The following is a 19755-nucleotide window of genomic DNA, read 5'->3' on the forward strand; positions in this document are numbered from 1 at the left end:
CTAGTCCTAGACTATCTCATTGCCAAGATATTTTGCAGTTGAGTTAGTAAAGGATTTACAACATTTATAAAAGATGACTATTAATTAATAAATTTACGTTATGAGCTGTTATAAGATTTAAGTATGAATTATTTGCACAGAATCGCAAGCTGATGCCGAAGTTCGTCTTAAAAGAAATGGAATCACTTTACATCGAAGAAATGAAATCATCGATCAACTTATTGATGGCCAATCTTGAGTCGCTTCCTGTCTCAAAAGGAGGTGCAGACTCAAAATATGGCCTACATAAAATCAAGCGGTATAATCACAGGTCAGTTGAAAGCTATTTTATAACGTATTCTATATTAATAATATTATATAATATATTAATTAATAATATTAAATTGGCTTTCAATCAATGTTATTTACGATAGGGTATTCTATTGAAAATACATCTTGTATATTTTATTAGGGACGATAAGCTGCTTTTACTTTAATTAGACAGAACATTTATGTGACATCTAATATAGTGGAGATTACACAACTCTTTCAAATTCCAAATTACACTTTTAACAGTTATTGCACTTCAAAATTATGTTTATTCTTTTATCTGTATTTTTGTTGATCTCTATTTTCTCACTTGTTTATTTTTATTTTGGTTGTTCTGCCTATGACACTGGTCCGGATGGGGTAAAGGAAGTACAAGTAATAAGTCCATTTATGATAATTTGCGCACGTGTCTTGACTAGCCCGACTTGTGACACTCACCCAGAAACCTTAAAGTTTGAAATCCTATCGTTGTCATTTCAAGACCACTGTAGATAGTTCAAGGATAGAGTAGCTAAGTAGACATTCTTATGGACATGCAACCATAAATAAAAATATAGAAACACTATCAAAATAGCTATAATTATTATACCTTTAATCTAAGCATACTATGTACCGCAACATGTTGCTTCGGAAAATGTATTTGTTGCCTAAATTGATATGCATTGCAATTTGTTTTATTTGTAAAAGTTTGGTACAGAAATTAAAAATACCAAGTTTGTTCTGTTTTATGTTGCATTTTCATAAAAATTACAATTTACAAACACAAAGACATGTAACATTATAATAGACAGTGTGGTCTCTAAATTGAGGATTTAACGAATTGATTAATGACAACAAAGGATAAAAAATAGCTTTTAAGTAATCTAGATTCAGCTTCGTTACTTGAATGATTTGTAGTTTTAAATATTTTAATACCTAGCTTATCGGCTGTAATGGAGTTATCAAAATAAGCTTAAAATAAATAAACACAAGCAAACGATACAAATAGACTCATACAGTTTATTGCATTAATATGCGTTTCAGCTGTAATACGGCTTCTCAGTATTAACCTTAGCTTAAATTTCTATTACTTCTTCTTCTTATTTTGTTTCGTTTTATAAACACACACGTAGGTGATATTAGGTTTTAAATAATAGGGCATACGGAATACGCTTGCTTAAATCGTAGGGCTTTGCAAACACAGTAGGTACTATAGTTGTACAGTTTAACCTTAACACATTAGCACCTTAGTTAGAATCAAACCTATTTATTTAAAAACCTATTTAATGTTTTCCATTTGCTATGCTTAATCATTCTTGGTATCGGTGATGGTTCTATTTTACTTACCACCTCATTATTCTATGGCTTGTGTATATTCCCATCCATGTATGTTGTTAATATTGTTTCTATTATCTATATAAATTAAATTCCTTGATAACATTCAAATTTACTGTTTAAATGTTTGTGGCAATTTTGATGGAGTGGATGATAATCATTTATGGTGGTGGTTTAAATGGTAATAGAAATGCAGGGCCAGACCCGAGTCCTAGGTTGAGTAAGCAGCTATGTTTCAGATCTCAAGGATCTCTTGCCAACAAATTGACCGGTGAAGGAGATAGCGGGGATGTTGATACGCAACTTACTAAAATGGATGTGGTTCTTACTTTCCAAATAGAGGTAATACAAATGAATCAAAAATGAAACAAACCTAAAGTTCAATTACTTGTTGGTTTAAGTCAAACTAACAAACTAATTTTCTAAATAAGGTTTTTCACAACTAAGATTGTTTAAACATTCTTAAATGTATTGTTTAAAATATACTTAACACTTTATAAAGGACCAAGACGAGTATAATAATTATTAGGTAATCAATTTTAACCTTAATATATAGTGATCATTTTGATTGTTAATGTTATGTTATTTTTACAAAATAGTTAATGTTGAAAAACAGTTATTTACACACGTTCTATTTTAGTAAAATTTATTTTTTAATGAGTACTCTTGTAAACTTAATGTGTAAAAGAATTAATCGAATCTTTTAAATTAAATTTTAGGGGAAATTATTTTCTATTACTTGGATGCCATGAATTACTCTTTATAGCCAATAAAACACAGTCTTGTGCTATTTTCAAGGGTCTATTGTCTTTTAAAATTTATAATCTTGGATCCTATGATTTAACCGTTAATCTAAAAACGTTTTTGTATTAATCTCAATATTATAGGTTGTTGTAATGGAAGTTAAAGGATTAAAATCATTAGCGCCGAATAGAATTGTATACTGCACCATGGAGGTTGAAGGTGGAGACAAACTGCAAACTGATCAAGCCGAAGCATCAAAGCCAATGTAAGAACGTTAAAGTTGATTAATAAGTAAACAAATAATATATGTATATACACTGTGTTCAAAAAAACCTGTACGATAATTGACATCCTCAAAAAAAAACAAAACCCCTTACATTAAATCCTACAGTAAAATGAAAATTTCATATTAAATGGTCTCAAAAATCTTGAGAGCCTCTGACCTATTTGTTCTAGCAGTAAACTAAGATCATCGCACTGAACTCGGTCTAATGGCGCAGAGCTGAGTGGCGTGTTAAACCAAAAGGCGGGGCCTCTGCGCTGTGACCGATGCCGCGATGCCGCCAATCGCGGAAATTAGAATTATTACAAAATTACAAATTACACTCACTCAGTTACCCGTCAGCTCGCAACTGGATCAGATGTGCAAATTTTGCGCTTGCGTTAATTGCGTGATTTTTGATGTTGTAGTGTTTGTTAGTTTTTGTGCGTCGTGTACTCGAATGAAGAGTATTTTAACATGCTCAGATGTCTAAGGCGCAAAAATTGTAACGACGCCGCAGCTTATAGGGATTACGAACAAAGTCAAGAACTTCCGCTTGGTTTGAGATTGCCGCCATGCTCTCCAGCGTCATCACATGTGACAGTACACTACGAGTCCGTCTAACACTTAGCTTCACCGCATCTTTCGGGCGTCGTTCGAGAGGATCTCCAAGAAGAGTACGGCAATCGAGGGATCGGGCGAGGTGGTGTCGCTTGGCTGGCGCGGTCTCCCGACCTCACGCCGCTCGACTTTTACCTTCGGGGACAAGTTTAAGTATTCGATACGATTAAGTCTGAAATACAACATTTTCCTTGTCTGTCGCCCCCCGCCCGCAACCCACGCGCCTTTCACAGGTAGAGTGAATGAAATGGGTTTGTCTTACTTAAATCTTCAATCTTCTACCGCATTTATTACGGAGAGTGTTCCGAAGAGCTGTTTCACCTGATTCCTGCCGCCGAATTCCACCTTCGCACGACATGGCAAAAATTAGGATATCATGCCTGCCATCTGGATGTGTGGTGGACCTCCACAGTGCGCTTTTCCAGGAGCTTTCTTCCACGTTCTACAAAGCTGTGGAATGAGCTTCCTTGTGCGGTGTTTCAAGGAATGATACGACATGGGTACCTTCAAAAAAAGAGCGTACGTCTTCCTTAAAGGCCGGAAACGCTCCTGTTATTCCACTGGTGTTTCAAGAGAATGTGGGCGGCGGTGATCACTTAACACCAGGTGATCCATACGCTAGTTTGTCCTCCTTTTTCAATAATAAAATAATGAGTGTGTGAGCGGGGAAAAATGAAAATGCAAGGCTGCGCGCAGAAGTGTCCATAGTTTTATAGTTGGTTTTTTTTTTCACTATTTTATGTGTTTATTTCCTGAAAATCGATATTTATATTTACTCACTACTTGATACCAATATATGCCTTAAGATGTAGTACAGATTTTTTTTAACACCCTGTATGTATAATAAATCATACAACATAAATTGCCTATACAGTAAGAAATAAAAATAAATAATGCTAAAATATTGTTTAATAGATAATGTATGTATATTTCATTTAGTATGGAATTATGAATTTATTTAATAATTTTAATAATTATTATAGTGAGATTGAGGTCGTTTGATCATTCAGAGAGAATTAAAGAAATACTATATTAATTAATTAAATACTTATATTAAAAACATCGCATGAAAAGATTGATCTAACGGAATAGGCTAAGGCAGTGGTAAATTGAGGCTCCATATCTCGAACGGCGAGACAGAGGCTGCAGAGGTCCTCACGAAAAAGGAAAACATTTTTAGACGATTTCAAACGATAAAAGTTGAAACATTAGTCGTTAGTCTTGTTTACTTAAGTTGCCCTAAAAAGGTCTTGCGTTAGTTATGAGTGCTTTTGTAGCAATAGTTTTGAATGCTTACAGGTGGGACACCCAGGGTGACTTTAGTACAACCCAACCATTACCAGCTGTTAAAGTGAAACTCTATACTGAAAATCCAGGTGTACTTGCTTTAGAAGATAAAGAATTGGGAAAAGTTGTGCTCAGACCAACGCCTCTGTCTAGTAAGGTAAACAAATCTTTTATAATCTAGTACAAATATTTTAATTATAGCTATCTATAGTCTGTTTATAAACTTAATTTACTTATTACTGTATATATCTATATCTTACACGAATTAAATTAGAAAACAATATTTATCTCTCGGACTCGAACATGCGACCTCTTTGGCCAGACACTCGGTATTGTAGTCAAGTCTAGGTGGGGGCTCCCCGGTACTGACTGACTCCCTTTGAGCAAATCGTAGGATGATACGAATTGCTCATTACGTAGAAGGTAGTCTTCACCGATTGACTTGCGATATTGACGTTCCATAGAGATCCTCTGGTCTATCTGCATCTTTTATCCCAAATAATAAACGCAGAAATGGAAAAGTAATAGGATAAATTATTCGGATTAGCTGAAGTAGCCGAAACTCACCACTGAATAGAAACTAACTCTGTTGATGTTTGGTATTTCAAAACCGCATAAGTCGCATGAAGTTTCTTGCCCTGCTTTGACAGCATAGGGCGATACTGTGTGAGAACGCATCTTAAAAACCTCTGGTATTGCTGACGATTTTTCTTTGCATCAGGTTTAGCTGATTGCTAAAAAACAACGCATTTCAAAAGATGTTCTGTTTAATTCTACTAGTACAAAAAAGTTCAATTCATGTTTTTGCAGGCACCCGAATGGCACCGAATGACCGTACCAAAGAATCTTCCTGATCAAGATTTAAGAATCAAAATTGCCTGTCGGATGGACAAGCCACTTAATATGAAGCATTGCGGGTAATTTTTATACATAGTTTTATATTACATGAATATCATGAATATCACTAAAACAATAACACATTCGTTTTAAAGCAATCAATTAACAACATTAACAGAAATATACGGCTACTTACTAACTTTCACGAAATAAATTTCCTGTCATTTCGCAAGCCCCACTGATTAGGTAAAGGGTTAGGTAGGCTTATGTTAGAATTTAAGTGGTTTCTGACTTTTAATACAAAAATAAAAAATCACAAAGGTTTTCATTTACCTTATAGGGGGGCTTTAGCAAAGCGTCTACAAAAACGATCGATCAAAGATTTGAAGTTGCAATGTCGGCAACTGCATGAATAACTGCTAGTAGAAAAACATTTTTATAAAAACTATCATACTAGCGGGCCCGGATTTATTTTCTTAATTTCTCCCAAGCTTGTCCTAGACTTGGGGTTATTATTTCGGGGTTTGAGCCGGGCCGAGCGCGCAGGGCACCTCAGAATATTGATATCCACATCGAGTAGGTACTCAATAAGTAGTATAAGGTACTCAATATGCATTATCATGCATAAAAACAAGAACATCTCTCTTAAAAGGGCTTATAGTACTACGATTTCTTCTAAAATGTCAGTTATGTATAGTGTCCCATTCTCAATAACGCTCTTCCTCATTGAGAATGGGTCACTTTCCACAATTCCGTACGTCCCTGTGATTTACATTATCATAAAATATAATCTGGATTCTAAATAATCTTAGATTAAAATCTGCCAAACTAATATTAAATGTTTGACCAATAAACTATGTAATATCTCTATCTAATATATCTTTTGATTTGACAGGTACTTACATGTAATCGGAAAAGCCGTTTGGCGGAAATGGAAAAGGAGGTACATGGTCCTTGTACAAGTCAGCCAGTACACCTTTGCGTTGTGCTCATACAAGGACAAGAAGTCGGAGCCATCAGAAATGATGCAGCTAGATGGATTCACCGTCGATTATATTGAACTTGCTAGTGGTAAGGTTTAACACGTCTTCATCAACATCATCATCATTTTAGCTGGAAGACGTCCACTGCTGGACAAAGGCCTCCCCCAAAGATCACCATGATGATCGGTACTGCGCTGCCTTCATCCAGCGTATTCCGGCAATCTTGACCAGATCATTGGTCCTTCTTTTCCGTAGGCCTACCACCACTGCGTCTTCCGGTACGTGGTTGACTTTACTGTCCCATCGGCTATCTGTCCGTCGAGCTGTGTCTTGCCCTACTGCCGCTTTAGTTTCGTAACCATCGGGGTGTAATACGTCTACAATTACTAAATAAAGTTACAAATTATCACCTATATTCTTATATGCAGAAGTAGTGTCGTAAGTTCTAGATTACGATTAAATTGGCATTAATAGTGTTTTTGGAAAGCTGTTCTTAATTAAAACTATAAAAGTAACATTGAAAAAAGTTGAAATAGAAATATATTTATTTATTTACCATAGGGAGTGAAAAAACCACATTGCATATTGCAACAACACTTGTTTAACATCATGAAGCTACTACTATCATTCGATATGGGGAGAAGAACTAAACAGGAAGTCCCAGCCCATTTTTCAAATTACAGAAGAAAATGCTTAGAATGCTTAAAATAAAACTATACAATTTTAGGTAGCCTGCGCAGAACCAGTCAAGAACTATTCATATACAAATTGTACATGTATGTTATACATTTATGTATGCCTTCATTGTCAAAGAAGCTTTAATACATTTCTTGAATTTGTGCTCAGTTAATCCAGTAAGTCAATTGCAAATTTGAATATCAAAACATATGAAGGTTTCCTTAACTCTGGCTTGTTAGCTAGAGTTAAGGACAGTACGAGCAGTTTATTTTTTCTTCTTGAACTGAATTAATTTAATTAACAATATGCCAATGACCATCAAAAATATGTCCAATTACTGTTTTTTAACCTCTATGCTGTAAATAATTTAAAAATAAACGAATAGAGAATTTACACTCTACAATAGATATTTTCAGCTATGCATAATATTGTATCTTTATTATATTATATCTCTACGAAAATAAATATAATTAATCGTTATTTCTTTTTCAGCTCAACTAATGGTTGGACAAGGTAATATTTTTGCTACAACTTTATTTAACATACTAATATAATTAAATCTTACCCTATTAAAAATATTTATGCTCTTAACATTTTTTTTCTAAAATATTTCTGATAAATATGCATGTTTTAACTCACTGATACCAGTTATACGATTTTTGATGTTTTTGTCATAGTCCTTTAATAACTCAAGAACTGTTTGCACGATCTGCTGAATACGACTGCGACTGGCTAATAGATAGACTTGATAATAATTATATGATGACTTCATTCTCCCTGCGACTTCATCCGATTAAATTCTAAATCGCGCATCTTCGTGAAGCTTCTGTCATTAGACACATTTATGCCTTGAAAAGCAAATCTGTGTGCATGAACTGCGTCAGCTTCAAAATCTTTTTACTTCTTCTGATCTCCCAAGTGTTAAGCCAATCAAGTAAATGTAGACTATGGATTACACCGTTTATGATAATATTACTGAACTTCTTTCACATAATATTATCGAGCCCCAAACTAGTCATAACTGGCACAATGCAGTGTGGCAATAATTTCGAGCTTTAACTAAGATTGTTTGGATACATGGAACGAATGAGTGACGAAAGAATGATCGATTAAGTACATAAGGCAATTAGTGTGTGTGGGCAAGTTGGTCGCGGGGGACCTCCTAGGACATTCGTCGACCAAATTGGGGTCGTTTTGAAAAAAGGTGAGGGCTGAAGCACCCGGAACAGGTATGAAAAGAGTAATAAACATAGAATAAGCACGTGACGTTTGTAAGGACAGAATCAAGTGGTAGAAGTTCTGTTGTCTCTGTTCCTATTTTTCTTTTGACTTTATTAAGGCAATAGCCGGTAAGTACAATTCAATTGAAAATTGAAGCATAGTTAAAAAGTTTTTCAATTGGCCTATTAAAATATGATAAAGAAATTGCACACACATACATAAAAACAAAATTCATTTTTAAGATGTATTCTGTACTACCTAACAAAATTCTCAATATGTGTTGTTTTAAATAGCGTATTATAACTCCTTAATGTTTTTCCAGAGCTCGAAGGTGCAAAGTATTTTATGAATGCGGTACGTGATGGTGAGTCCGTACTGATGGGTGTAACCGATGAGAACGAATGTCATCTGTGGGTGATGGCTCTGTACCGCGCCACTGGTCAAAGTCACAAACCCACTCCGCCCACCACATCTGACACTCACATAAAGATAATGGGAGGTTAGTTTACTTTGATCTGCTATACGTTTTGTAAAGAAAAATTCTTTAGATTCTGGGCACTATTTTGTGCTTATTCAATGATACAGTCATTTGCGTTAGACAGACAAAGACGAAAGTAACAATTGTTACAATGTAACTAAGCTATCACGCTTGGCTATTGAACGTCAGCTGGAGCTGAAGCATTTATCCCATATCATCATCATATATTTTTGTCAGTATTTATTCGTATTAATCTATGTTGTTAGTATAATTGTTATTTTGTACGGCTATAAGATATGGATCCAAGATTGGGTAAAGGCCTCCTCCAGTTTCATCCACAACTTCCTGTCAAGAGCCTTCTGCATCCATTGTTCTCTTGCTGATAGTATTGTGTGATCTTCTTCTTCGTATGCCTCTCCAACTAGCGAAAGTTGGAGAGGCATACGAAGGTTCCTTTCGTCTCTCGGATGTTACGCAGCCAAGACTTTTTCTGCGACCTACTCCTCATCTTCCGGCAACTTTTCCCATCATATTGAGTTGTAGGAAATTTTACCTCTTGTGCCTAAGCACGTAACCCAAATATGCGATCGAATCATCAGCCCACCGCTTTATTGGTCTGCCAATATATCGTTTTTCTGATGTTCATATACAATTATGATTTTATATCGTAATGGTTTTAATTGTGAAGTAAGCACATTTTTTTTTGTATTTTGTATCACATCATCACACACCAAGCTCAATATAACTTAATGTAATAATTTTAATTTGCTTTTTGCAGATGCTGATAAGGCAAGAAAACATGGTATGGAGGACTACATACAGGCAGATCCATGTACATTCGATCATCACCAACTATTTTCAACACTTCAATCACTGACCCTCAAATACCGACTTCAGGATCCATATTGCTCTTTGGTACGTGGAATAGATTTGACTTTATAATTCAACAGCATCGACCTTTTAACCTACAAGATTTTTAATATCTAAATACTCGCAATGCAAGCAAATCAGGCAACCGACTCAGGTAAGCGGGCGCGGGTACTGAATGTTCATTGGTCAGGTAATGGCCGCAGCGTGTCGTAAGTGGTCAGCAATAACTTGTAAACACTTGCTATTGGCTAGTGTAGATTTATATGAGATCTATATTCCCATTATGGTATGTGAAAACTTTCGGAGACGTCTGTAGGATCTCAACGAACGCTACCACCATCTATAATTAGGTATGGTATCTTAGTAGTGGCGACAGGGTAACGCCCACAGTCTTTCTATTACTAATTTATAGTATAACTATATAATAAATATTAATTCAATTAATTTATTTCAGTCCTAAATCAACATACATACAATAAAAAACTAAACATATATTTAACTTTTTGTATGTGCCGACTCTAGCTAGCGCCCAGGCGAATATATAACGATTTTCGCCGATTTTGCCACTGATTTTCGCTACTGTTCTATTACTTATTAGGTTAGCATTAGGAGCGCTGGAAACGTTATTTATTGTCTGTAGCACAGGTTCAAAACCCGTAGCTTTCTAAAATTTTAACAGAAATAAAAAATCATTCCAATACCAAAAGTTACGGAAATAACATTGAACAAAAAAACTAACTGTATATAACGTTATAGACAAACGAATTTTAATAATAACATTAGATGAGATAACTTTACTTCTTGCGGCTTGGGATTGGGTACTGCCTAAACAAACACCACAGTATGGTCGGAATTAAATATTCTAAAACTTGCTGGTTTTGTCTCGAGGCCGACGAAATGCCTCTTCATCGCCTCTGTGATTGCGGCACACTTATGCATAAACATAACACCAATCATGAAAATAACATCGTAGTTCTTAGTGAAGTTTACAATAAAATGCATCAAAAGATACTGAAGGTCTTGATGAAGAGCTATTAGTATCAGTGACAAAAACAATAATCTTCGACGCGGTGTTACTTTTTTTTTATGGAATAGGAGGACAAACAAGCGTACGGGTCACCTGTTGTTAAGTGATCACCGCCGCCCATACTCTCTTGCAACACCAGAGGAATCACAGGAGCGTTGCCGGCCTTTAAGGAAGGTGTACGCGCTTTTTTTGAAGGTACCCATGTCGTATCGTCCCGGAAACACCGCACAAGGAAGTTCATTCCACAGCTTTGTAGTACGTGGAAGAAAGCTCCTTGTAAACCACACTGTGGAGGGCCGCCACACATCCAGATGGTGAGGATGATATCCTAACTTGTGGCGTGTCGTGCGAAGGTGGAATTCGGCGGCAGGAATTAGGTAAAACAGCTTTTCGGAACACTCCCCGTGATAATTGCGGTAGAAGACACACAATGAAGCGACATCTCTACGCAACGCCAAGTGATCCAGCCGTTCACAAAGTACTGGGTCCCCGACAATTCGCGCTGCTCTGCGTTGCACGCGGTCAAATGGATCGAGCTGATACTGGGGTGCGCCAGACCAGAGACGACAGCAATACTCCATGTGTTACTTAGGATTTACAACAAGAGACTGTTGAAAGTATAACAAATAATATCAAATTCATAAGCCAGTTAAAACAGATATTGCTTCTAAAATGTTACTATTCTATAGTCAAAGTCAAAGTCAAAAATATTTTATTGACATAAAATCAAAAGATTGCTCGTCAACGTCAATCCCAAAAAATATAATTCAGATACATATTATATATTATTAGCACAAAAGTTTAAAAATATATATATTTTCAAAATAATGTAATGCAGTAAAACAAGGCTGAACCATAAAATCCATAAAAAATAACAACTATAATACTATTCAATTCCATATTGCAATATCGTTTATCTACACGCATGCTTTAAATCTTCTATCAAAGATTCTGAAACAGTTAGCTTATTACCAACATTAAAACACCCAATGTCGTAATAACCATTACGTAATATTCAATGCTATAATAAGCTATCGACATAAGTCTGCGTTTAATAAAAGATTTATATTTATTTATTGATAATTCAGATACACTTTTTGGTCATTTATTGTAAAATTTAATACCATCGCATGCAAAAGAATTGTTTATTTTACAGAGCCTAGTGTGGGGCACTATAAGCTTGTAGTTATCTATAGTGTTCAAATTATATTTGTCGCTTACTTTAATTATAATGTTTATGTACGTGCAGGAGATTGCTATAAATATACTGGCCGTACCTACATGGTCATAATATGAATATCTTTCAATTTTTCCCTAAGAGATTCTCGTGGGCTCATTTGGTATAAGGCTCGTACAGCTCTTTTTTGAAGTATGATGATATTATTATGCACTACCCAATAGTATAATTCCATACGACATAACGCTATGAAAATAGCTAAAATAGACAATTTTTGCTATATCTATGTCAGTAAGTTCTCGTATCCTTTTTACAGCAAAAGCTGCTGAACTCAATTTACTAGTTAAATTGTGTAAATGAGGCAGCAATGCTGCGACAACTTCTTGCGCCGCTTATTCTCTCTCAAAGTGCCATTTGTTTCCGAAGCGGTAGTAGTATCTAGTAGTTATTGGAAATGACATCAAAAATAATTCTATAGAAATCAATTTTGAGAAAATAAATGCCTTTTATATGTATCATCGGCAAACAAGACTATATTATGATACAGATTGTTAATATATACCAGAAACAGGAAAGGTCCCAGTATTGAGCCTTGAGGTATATATGAGCCTTGAGATATAGATGAATATATATGTGATAAAATAGTAAGTAAGTATTAATTAAATGAAAGTGAGATAAAACATAATTTGTTTAATACAAACTAAAAATTAAGTGTATAAGAATGTTCTGTAATAATTAGAAAAATAATTAATATGTTATTCAATAATAAGTCAAAGTCAAAGTCAAAAAATCTTTATTCACTGTAAAACTTTATAAGTTATTTAGTGCAAATAGTCAGGATGAAGTACAAAAGTTACAATAGCATTCAAATGAGTATAACAATATTCATTAACAAAATTTAGAACATTAATTCCAACTATCTTTATCATTCAAATAATCTTTCACGCTAGGCCTTAGATGTTAATTTATTTTTTACGATGCATTTAAATTTTTTAATAGGTAACATTTTAATTTCATTTGGGAGTTTATTATAAAATACAAGATTTAGCAATTTTACGGAGCCTAGTAGATGGAATTGCGAGTTTATGTTTGTTTCGAGTATTGACACTGTGTACATCACTATTCTTTTTAAATTGGCTAATATTTTTATGGGCGTATAGGAGGTTCTCGTATATGTACTGGCAGTGTACTGTCATAATATTTATTTCACTAAACTTTTCTCTGAATGAATCCCTTGAACGCATTTTATAGACTGCTCGAATTGCATTTTTCTGCAGCACAAATATGTTTTCAATATTTACAGCCCTACCCCACAATATAATTCCGTAAGACATGACACTATGAAAGTAGCTGAAATATACAAGTCTAGCCGTTTCAACATCTGTCAGCTGCCTAATTTTTTTTATCGCAAATACTGCAAAGCTAAGTCGATTACATAAGTTTTTTATGTGAGCACCCCATTGTAGCTTAAAGTCTAATGTGATGCCTAGGAATGTTGTCGTTTCTACTACATCAAGTTTTTCATTATTAATTTTATAGGTGTTAGTTGGTGCTTTATATTTGGAAGTGTAAACCTTACACATTTTGTTTTCTTTTCGTTTAAAAGTAAGTTATTAACATTAAACCAATTTACTACTTCAGCAATGTCGTCGTCAACCTGACAGAAAGTTTTTTCCTGGCGTTTTATTTTAAATAACAAATATGTATCGTCAGCAAACAGTATAATATCATGTTTATTTTGAATAAGGTATGGTAAATCATTGACCTAAACCAGGAACAAAAAAGGACCCAAGATTGAGCCCTGCGGTACAACCATCGATATGATAGAGCCAGTTGATCTTTTTCCATTAACGTCTACTCTTTGAATCCTATTACACAAGTATGATTTTATTAAATCTAGTGAAACATCCCTAACACCATAGTGGTGAAATTTTTGAAGTAAGGTTTCATGATGAACGCAGTCGAATGCCTTGGATAAATCACAAAACACTTCTAACGCATCACATGAATCCTCCCAAGCATCCAAAATATTTCTTATTAACTCGATACTAGCATCTGTGGTTGAGAGACCTTGAGTAAAACCATATTGTTTATTATGCATAAGGTTATTATTGTAAAAATGGTTAATTAATTGCGTTAACATAATTTTTTCGAAAATCTTGCTAAAGGTTGGTAGTACTGATATGGGTCTAAAATTGGTGGGGTCAGCTTTATCTCCCGACTTAAATAGAGGAGTGATCTTGCTCTGTTTCATTTGGTTTGGAAATATACCGCAATCTACACACTTATTGAAAATAAAAGCTAAGTCTTTGGCTACAATTTCTATTACAGATTTCACTACGTTAACAGAGATTCCCCAGAGATCTTTAGTTTTCTTAATGCTAATTAATCTAAACGTTTTAATAATCTCTATGCGATCAACATGCTTAAATTTAAAGTTTGTATTACATAAAGATACGTTTTTCTGTAGCAGTTTCATTGCAGATATAGGTGAGGAATTTAGATATTTTGTCGTAGAGACCGGTAAATCAGTAAAAAACTTTTCAAATGTATCTGCAATTTCAGAATCTGTTTTTATGTTTCTGTTACCAATCTTTAATTTGAATTCATTATTTCTCTTATTAGTTTTACCGATCTCCTCATTTATAATTTTCCAAGTTGTTTTTATTTTGTCATTGCTATTTTTAATCTTTAAACTTATGTTGTGAGACTTAGCTAATTATCGTTCTTGAATTCTATAGAATATAACCTTACATAATTTTTAAATTTTGCACTTGTATTAAATCGCCTCTCTTCATATAAGTTATACAATGTTTGTCTACGTTTGTATAAATCGACAGAAGCCCAGTCATTAAAAGATAAAGTAATTTTTGGAATAAATGATTTTGAAATGAAAATAGAGTTAAACAGTTTAGTCGTAACTACCTTTTCTCTAATATAAATTATTTTTAACATAATTGTTGGTGTCGATCAAGTGAATTAGTTTATTATTATTTAGAATAGTATGTAATGTTAAATTTAAATTATATCTAAGTTCGTTTTCAGCATGTGGTAGGCTTTTGCTGTACGGGAATGTAAATATTACAATTTTGTTAATATTTAGTGAACATAGTGCCTCAACATATTTGATAAGGCCACGTTTGTTCATGTCTCCTCTATTTCCAAACCATATTATTAAGTTTGTTACATGTGTTAAATTTGAACTTAATATTTTTGGAATAATATAATGAAAACTAGTGTTTGGGAAGCAGTTATTTATTACTGTGTGTTCTATTTTAGTTCTGTGCAGTAGTTTGCCTAAATTTTTCCCTATTTCATCACAAAATATTACAGTTTTATAGTTGTTTTTTTTACGCATAGTTCTAGTGTTGGATCCGATATTAATTTCAGCGGTTAAGGGCAGAGCGGCTCTATCTGGTTTTAAATTCGCAGAATTTTGGCAGTCACACAAATAATTGGTCATCAAGGAATCGAATCGTTCCTGGTTACTTAGAGATAATTTAAGTAGCTCATCCATATTGGCAGAGTACTACCGAATTTTCTCTTGAGATTTGTCATAAAGACTAGTTATTGACCTCAAACTACCTTCAACACGGGCTAGTTCAGACTTGAGATGTTGTATGTCATTTTCATATTTTATTCTGTTATTTTTTAATTCTGCTGTACAAATTTTTAGTTTGTCTAAGTAATCTAATTTATTCTTATTATTATTACTATTGTTGAGACTTTTCTTATTTTTTAATATCTTTGATGTTGTGGAGTTTCTGTGTTTTTTTATTTTACCATATACTTTTGATGTCTTTTTGTTGCATATAGAATTAATTCCCACCACTGTGTTATCATGAGTCAAGTCAATCACGGAGCCGGCTACATTATTGCTTTCAACGGAAACTTGCTTAACTACGCTATTCGCTGATAGTAATTCGTTAAATAAGCTTTGGGTTTCTTGTGCGGCTGAAAAACGAGACTCCTCTTCCATATGTGCTATTTGTTTGTGGGCATCACACAGTTCTCGTTCCAGGATAGAGTTTCGCTTTAAGGTATTCTCATACTCTGCACCACACTGATCAAAACCACCTATAATCATTTGTAGCTTATCTCGTTCTTCGATGATACAGTCATATTGTAAGTGTAAAGCAGACAACTCACTTTTTAACTTAGTATTATTTTCTACGGCATCTAACAATATTTTCTCGTTCTCTTCACGTTCACTAGTCAATTGGTTACACAATTCTCTAGATAGCTTTAATTCTTGTAAAGCCACTTTTAGTTGTCGGGAATCTGCTTGGCGAGACATTTTGCGTGTCACATTATTGTCCATTTTGAGAGACCTTACTTACTAAAAATTAAAAACTTTCCGAAAAAAGGATTAAATTAAAATTTTTGTACGAATGTGAAATATCTCAATAATTATATGTAAAAGAACAATCAATTATTTACAAAAAAGACTTAATAAAAATTTAAATACAAAATAAATTATTACCTATAAGGATTCAAATAAAATGCCAATGAAATAAACAACAATAAAATAAAAATTTGCCAAAACATATAAATTAAAAACACGTTACATGTATTATAAAAAAACAACCTCATAAGATTCGAACCGTAATCACCAACACGTTAGTCCAATGTCAAACGACAAAGCTATTCAGTAATTAATGAGCGGATTGAAATGTGTGAATCTATGTTAACAAGCCCACGTCAAATATAGGCTCAGACGTCATAAGCATTAAGCACGGATTTTGAAGTACCGTCGCAAGTTATTTTACACCAACACAAATTTACTTAGTGTCTTTAAGCGCAAAATCACAATGGTTGAATTTTGTTAAATAATACCGTTACTGTTGGTTCCACCTTGTAATGAATAGCCCTTGTGTTTATTTAATTATTATGATAGTTATCTAATGATAACTTTCATAATCACCCTGTTGTAACAGTAATAAATGAAACGTCGAAGAGTGCACTCGGAATTCAAAGGTATTTAGTGCAGGATGAGCGGTTAATTTCTGTTGAGTAACGCCTGTATTTGAAGCATCGATACTAAACTTTCTTATAAAACTAATGTAAAACAGACTTAATTTATAATTTTTACTTATCTTTTGACTTCAACTTTTACGAAGGCAACCGCTCACTGACACAATGACACTCGAAACGCAATATTGAAATATTAATACTAATATTACTCGATGAAATAAGGATTCTATAAACTGGATTGTCACACACTTTAAATTTATCTTCAAAATTTAGTATTTTACACTGTAAACATCCTCACACTACTCAAAATAATTAAATACAATTAAAATGTTAGGGAGCACTCAAGAAACACGTCTTGACGTCGTACACGTCATTCGTATATGTATAATATGATATTTATGTCAATTTATGTCAATACTACGATATACAGATACTTCAAGTTACATTGACGAGTGGTCCGAGCAATTATCGTCAAGCGTCTATGTCACACAGATCAAAGCTGCATATTTATAATACACGCACGCATAGCACCACGCGTCAAGATGACTTGAAATATCTGCACCACTATATGACACCACTAGAGAATGCAAAAAAGTGTCGAGTGCTATAATAATACTCCCAAATACTTAAAACTTTTTCCATCATGACTCAAGAAATACAACTAACTTTTCAATGTGAATTCCAGGGCTGGTTCTCACCAGGTCAAGTTTTCGTTCTGGACGAGTACTGCGCCAGATATGGAGTTCGTGGCTGCTACAGACATTTGTGTTACTTGTCTGATCTACTTGATGTTGCCGAGAGCGCCACGCAATTGGTTGACCCTACGCTAATGCATTACTCATTTGCCTTCTGCGCCAGCCACGTCCATGGAAATAGGTGAGCTTTATGGTTTTTCCGAGACTATTTTGAGCGGATCTAAAAACACGGTCATGCTTCATGCGAAGATCGAATTAAGAAACAAATCGGATTAGATGTTTGACCTCTTTGATCGCCAAACCATTATCACTTATCCGTTTATCCGTCCATTTATCCGTCGAACTATGTGCCCTGCCCATTGCCACTTCAGTTTCGCAATAATTTGGGCTATGTCAGTGACTTTGGTTCTCCTACGGATCTTCTCATTTCTGATTCGATCTCGCATGGAAACTCGGAGCATAGCCCTCTCCATTGCCCTCTGAGCGACCATGAGCTTTCTCATAAGGCCGACCACGTCTGCGTACCGTAAGTCATCACTGGCAACACACACTGGTTGAAAACCTTCGTCTTCAGACACTGTGGTATTTGAGACGAGAAGATTTTACGGAGCTTCCCGATCGCTGCCCATCCGAGTTGGATTCGACGAGTGACCTCTTTATACTATTGAACAAATATAATGTATGATAAAGCCGAGTCTATGTAACGACACAAATGATAGTATATTAGTATAGTATGATATGAGGAAAACAAAATGTGGATGCTTAGGAGGCAAGGCTGTGACTAAAGAAAAAGAGACTCATTTATTGGTACTTTCAACATACTTATTAACTTAATTGCAGAAATCCTAATTGAGTCACAATATTTGTCCTAATATAGCCCGTAAATAAATGAAAAATATCTTTTATCCGTTCAAAATAGTTACAAATGTAGTTTATGTTTCAAAATCCAAAAACATTGATTTGCATGAAATTTTGTTGAATTTAGGCCCCGATTTCATTCAACTCGCGTGCTAATTGTAGGTTATGTTTTAAAATCCAAAAACATGAATTGACAAGATATTGTAAAATCAAATTAACGACAATTTTTTCAACACCAAATACCACCCTTACCCCCAATGTGATAACTATTTATACCTACGCACTTAATATGATCTGCATGAGTTTGCATTTACTTATATGAGTATGAATGAGAAATGTTATTTACTAACATTATATTGATTACTCATATGGTTATTGTAGAATCGTAAAATTATTGTTATGTAGTACGCTTTCATTAAAATCATAAATCATTTATCCTATAAAACATAACTGACCTACGCGCACCAATTGTTCTTCCAAGACTGCAGTATTTCTAACAACCAAGCAATATTTATCTCTACCACAGACACATTGCATTCAGTGTAAATCACTCAGTTGTAAACCCTTATATCAGGTAACTTTGAGTTTCCATCTACAATGATGCCCTGGATCTGTTATTTGTGCTTTAGATAATTTATACGTCTAGATAGAGCCTCGTAGGTTAGGCCTGACAACAGGACAGGTTTATTACATTAGTGTACATGACACTCGTTTTACGTACGTGTTTTTTTCGATGTGATCATAGTTGTCACAGTCTATCTACTGTTAGCGCGCAGTCGGGGCCTGAGGTAAAGAGTCCCCCCACTGCCCACACACCTCGCCTCGCCTACAGTGTAGTGCTATGCCGTACTTGTCAGTTATCGTACACTTACCGCGTTAATACTGAAGTTGCTATCCTGTGTTATTTTTTGATTTTAATAATGACTCATCCGAGTCCATCAGGTTCTGTTCTAAGAAAAATGTCTTTTTATTCATCGCCAAGCACGAAAAATGGCGTAAAATGTGTTCGACAACACACATGTATTGAAGAAAAGCAGAACAATATTTGAGATTTAATTATTAGGATAAAATAATGAAAAAATTAATAAAACAATATTTGTTCATCATTTAACCTAATGTCAAATGGTAAACTTAAAGCATTGTTTGAATTTATCGACGCGCCCATGTTTATGGTCATCAGCACTATCGAATTCCTTAGCTCTGCACTCAACTCGCGCGTTATCTGTAGACGTATAAATTATCTAAGATTTGTGCTTGTTGTGTTACTAATGTCCTAATGCATACTAATATTTGCATCTTAATCAAGGAATTTGTGGAATTACAAAGAACGATAAAAACAAATCTAAATTCTGGAGGAGGGTCTTTAAAAAAATTGGTAATAATAATTGTCAGCTTGATGTGCTAACAAGCGCTACCAACG

General features: G+C 34.4%; 1 protein-coding gene across 1 annotated transcript in view; it reads left to right on the plus strand.

The window, feature by feature from the left end:
- The first annotated feature begins 679 nt into the window (after positions 1-679).
- The window catches only part of LOC126979997 (calcium-dependent secretion activator), a 53530-nt gene continuing 34454 nt past the window's right edge, over positions 680-19755 (plus strand). The window contains exons 1-10 of the mRNA XM_050829607.1: positions 680-684; positions 1863-1965; positions 2511-2632; positions 4550-4694; positions 5348-5454; positions 6270-6445; positions 7528-7548; positions 8579-8755; positions 9513-9649; positions 17468-17658. Coding sequence (XP_050685564.1) covers positions 1936-1965; positions 2511-2632; positions 4550-4694; positions 5348-5454; positions 6270-6445; positions 7528-7548; positions 8579-8755; positions 9513-9649; positions 17468-17658 — 1106 coding nt within the window. The 5' untranslated portion in view covers positions 680-684; positions 1863-1935. The remainder of the gene's footprint in view (positions 685-1862; positions 1966-2510; positions 2633-4549; positions 4695-5347; positions 5455-6269; positions 6446-7527; positions 7549-8578; positions 8756-9512; positions 9650-17467; positions 17659-19755) is intronic.

This window comes from Leptidea sinapis, chromosome 4 (genome assembly GCF_905404315.1).
Source record: "Leptidea sinapis chromosome 4, ilLepSina1.1, whole genome shotgun sequence".
Lineage (NCBI taxonomy): Eukaryota > Metazoa > Arthropoda > Insecta > Lepidoptera > Pieridae > Leptidea > Leptidea sinapis.